Source organism: Calidris pugnax, unplaced genomic scaffold (genome assembly GCF_001431845.1).
Source record: "Calidris pugnax isolate Ruff unplaced genomic scaffold, ASM143184v1 scaffold478, whole genome shotgun sequence".
NCBI classification, from domain to species: domain Eukaryota; kingdom Metazoa; phylum Chordata; class Aves; order Charadriiformes; family Scolopacidae; genus Calidris; species Calidris pugnax.
Window position 1 is genome coordinate 5,797 of NW_015091178.1, and position 4,135 is coordinate 9,931.

General features: G+C 65.4%; 1 protein-coding gene across 1 annotated transcript in view; it reads left to right on the top strand.

The window, feature by feature from the left end:
• Nucleotides 1-4,107, top strand: part of LOC106898254 (zinc finger protein 865-like) — an 8,857-nt gene extending 4,750 nt beyond the window's left edge. Inside the window, exon 2 of the mRNA XM_014959392.1 lies at nucleotides 7-4,107. Coding sequence (XP_014814878.1) covers nucleotides 7-2,988 — 2,982 coding nt within the window. The 3' untranslated portion in view covers nucleotides 2,989-4,107. The remainder of the gene's footprint in view (nucleotides 1-6) is intronic.
• Nucleotides 4,108-4,135: the final 28 nt, after the last annotated feature.

The following is a 4,135-nucleotide window of genomic DNA, read 5'->3' on the forward strand; positions in this document are numbered from 1 at the left end:
ACCAAGCACAAGGACTTCAAGGCCGAAGGCACCGCCACTGCCTCCTCTTCCTCCTCCTCCTCTTCCTCCTCCTCTTCCTCCTCCTCCTCCTCCCAGCCGAAAAAGGCGGAGGGCGGCGTGGGGGTGCAAGCGGGGGCCCCCCCTTTTCCCACCCCGGCCGTCCCCCCACCTCCACAGCCCATCTTTGAGGCCGCCGGCCCTTTCAATGCGCCCCAGTGGGGCATCGTGGACCTCTCCAGCCACCAGCACCTCTTCGGGGGGCTGAAACGGGGGGGGACAGTGGCAGTGGCCACAGGGACGGGGGCGGTGGGGACCCCAGCGGCCCCCCCAGGCCCCCCCGAGGGGGTGTCCAAGGAAGAGAAGAGTTATTTCCGCCGGCTAAAATATTTCATGGAGCGGCGCTTCCCCTGTGGCGTCTGCCAGAAGTCCTTCAAGCAGTCGTCCCACCTGGTGCAGCACATGCTGGTCCACAGCGGCGAGCGGCCCTACGAGTGTGGCACCTGTGGCCGCACCTACAACCACGTCTCCAGCCTCATCCGCCACCGCCGGTGCCACAAGGAAGAGGGCGGCGGGGCCGGTGGCAACCCCCCAGCAGTGACCACCACCTCCAGTGTGGTGCCGGCACCCAACGGGGCCACTGGGGTCTTGCCAGTGCCCAACGGAGTGGACCCATTGGCCACCGGGGTCAACTTGGCAGCCACTGGCGTCAACGCGACACCCAATGGGGTCAACCCAACACCCAATGGGGTCAACGCGGCACCCAATGGGGTCAACCCAACACCCAACAGGGTCAACGCCGCACCCAACGGAGTCAACCCCTTGGCGAGCGGGGTCAATGTGGTGCCCAATGGGGTGAACGTGGCACCTGGCGGAGTCAACCCGTCACCCAATGGGGTCAACACGGCCTTGAGCGGCATCATCCCGGCGCCCAACGGAGTCAACCCAGCGCCCAATGGGGTCAACGTGGCCTTGAGCGGCGTCATCCCGGCCCCTGGTGGCGTCATCCTGGCACCCAGCGGGGTTCTCCCGGCCCCCAGCGGGGTGACATTGGCAGCGGGCACTGCCACCCCGGCGCCCAGCGTTTCCGGTGGCCCAGACGGTCCCTTCACTTGCTCTCTTTGCTGGAAGGTCTTCAAGAAGCCCAGCCACCTCCACCAGCACCAGATCATCCACACGGGGGAGAAACCCTTCAGCTGCTCGGTGTGCGCCAAGAGCTTTAACCGCCGTGAAAGCCTCACCCGCCACGTCAAGACCCACTCGGGGCTCCTGCCCGTCCCTTGCGCCGTCTGCGGCAAAGAATTCCGGGATCCGGCTTATCTCCTGCGGCACCAGGCAGCCCACAGTGGCCAGCGCCCCCACTACAAGTGTGAGGTCTGCGGCAAAGCCTACGCTGCCCCACAGAGCCTCCTGCGGCACCGGCAGGTCCATGCCGCTGGCCCCAAGGTGGCCACCACTGCCGCTGCCGTGGCTACCTACCCCAAGGGGGTCTTGCCGGTCTTCCCTGGCGGCCCCTTCGTGGCGACGGTGGAAGGGGAAGGGAAGGCGGGGGACGGCAGCGGAGGCGCCTTCCTGTCCCTGCCACCGGCGTCGACGGCGTCGGGGAAAAGCTTCGGGTGCGGGATCTGCGGGAGAGCCTTCGGGCGTCGGGAGACGCTGAAGCGCCACGAGCGGATCCACACGGGGGAGAAGCCCCACCAGTGCGCTGTCTGCGGCAAGCGCTTCCGCGAGTCCTTCCACCTCCGCAAGCACCACGTGGTGCACACCCGCGAGCGGCCCTACAAGTGCGACCTCTGCGGCAAAGCCTTCGGTTACCCCCAGAGCCTCACCCGCCACAAGCAGATCCACCGCCTCCCTTTGCCCTGTGGTTTAGGAGTTGGGGGTCCCAACCCCTCCGGTGCCGGCCACCCCCCCGAGGGGCTGAGCTACGGCTGTGGCCAGTGCGGCGAGCGCTTCCCCGACCTCTTCCGCGCCGTCAACCACAAGGAAGCCCACGCTGGGGAGAAGCCCTACGGCTGCGAGGCCTGCGGCAAAGCCTTTGGCTTCATCGAGAACCTCATGTGGCACAAGCTGGTCCACCAAACCGCCCCCGAGAGGCTGCTGCCCGAGGCGGGGGTGGGCACCGCGCCACCGGCCCCACCGGCGGCTACCACCGAGGGTGGGCTGCAGCCCCCCGAGGAGCACCCGGTGGTGCCCAGCGGCGAGCGCTTCTCCTGTGGCACCTGCGGCCAGACCTTCAAGCATTTTTTGGGGCTGGTCACCCATAAGTACGTCCACCTGGTGCGTCGCACCTTGGCCTGCGGCGTCTGCGGCCAGAGCTTCGCCGGCGCCTACGACCTCCTCCTCCACCGCCGCCGGCACCTCCAGAAGCGCCACTTCGGCTGCTCCGTCTGCGGCAAGAGGTTCTGGGAGGCGGCTCTTTTGATGAGGCACCAGCGCTGCCACACTGAGGAGAGGCCCTACCGCTGCCCCGTCTGCGGCCGGGGCTTCCTGCGCTCCTGGTACCTTCGCCAGCACAAGGTGGTCCACACTGGGGAACGGGCTTACAAATGTGCCCTCTGCAACAAACGCTTTGCCCAATCCTCCAGCCTGGCCGAGCACCAACGTCTCCACGTGGTGGCCCGACCCCAGCGCTGCCAGACCTGCGGCAAGACCTTCCGTTACCGTTCCAACCTCCTGGAGCACCGGCGGGTCCACCTGGGCGAGAAGGTCTACCGCTGCGAGCTCTGCGGCAAGAGCTTCTTCTACCTCTCCTCCATCCTGCGCCACCAGCGCTCCCACGACGCCCGCCGCGACCTGCGCTGCTCCGCCTGCCTCAAGCTCTTCAAGGACCCCAAGTACTTCAGCAAACACCTCCAGACCCACCAGGGCGGGCGTCCCTTCAAGTGCAGCCTCTGCGGGGAGGCCTTCGGCAACACCTACGGCCTCAAAAAGCACCGCCACGGCCACAAGCTGCAGCGCCCGCCGGCCCCTGCGCACCAGGAGGCGTGAGGAAGAGGAGGGGGACACACACACACATGCACGGGGATGAAGGTGGTGGGGATGGGTGTGGGGCAGGATAGAACGTCGTGGGGTGACGGGGCTCAAGATGGGACTCGTCGTGGGGCAATGGGGTTCGTCATTGTGCAATGGGGCTTAAGATGGGGCTCATCGTGGGGCGACGGGGCTCACAATGGAGCTCATCCTGGTGCAGCAGGGCTCAATGGCTCATCGTGGGGCCATCATGGTGCACGTGGTGACGTGGGGCTCGTCATCGTACAAGAGGGCTCAAGGTGAGGCTCATCATCGTGCAACGGGGCTCATCATTGTGCAACGGGACTCACAATGGGGCTCATCCTGGTGCAGCAGGGCTCAATGGCTCATCATGGTGCAGTGGGGCTTGTCATCGTGTAACGGGGCTCAAGGTGGAGCTTGTCATGGTGTAACGAGGGTCATCATCGTGCAACAGGGCTCAAGATGGGGCTCAGCACAACTAGTCGTGGTGCAACAGGGCTTGGCATGGCTTAGTGTGCAAAACAGATCATGGTGTGACAGGGCTCACTGTGGTGCAACACGGCTCGGCATGGTGCAAAATGGAAGATCGTGGTGCAACAGTGCTCAAGATGGGGCTTGTCGTGGTGCAACGGGGCTCGGCACGGGGCTTGGCACAGCTCATCATGGTGTAACATGGACTGGCACGGCCCATCGTGGTGCGACACGGCCCGTCATGGTGTAACACACCTCATCATGGTGTAATACGCCCCGTCAAGGTGCGACACGACCTGTCATGGTGTAACGGCCCGTCATGGTGTGACACTCCTTGTCATGGTGTGACACGGCTTGTCATGGTGCCACATGGCTCATTATGGTGTGACACGCCCCATCAAGGTGTGACGGCTCGTCATCGTGTAACACAGCCCATCATGGTGTAAAACGCCCCGTCATGGTGTGACACGGCTTGTCATGGTGCAACATGCCCCGTCATGGTGCGACACGCCCCGTGGTGGTGCACGACGGCACCTCTGGCCCAGCTTGGACACGGGGGAATCCCGTGGGACACAACCACCCCCTTCCCCAATTCCCACCCGGACACCTGGGTCCCCCCATGGTGGGGGGGGGAATGGGGCTTGAGGAGACACACCCCCCCCCCCCCCCCCCC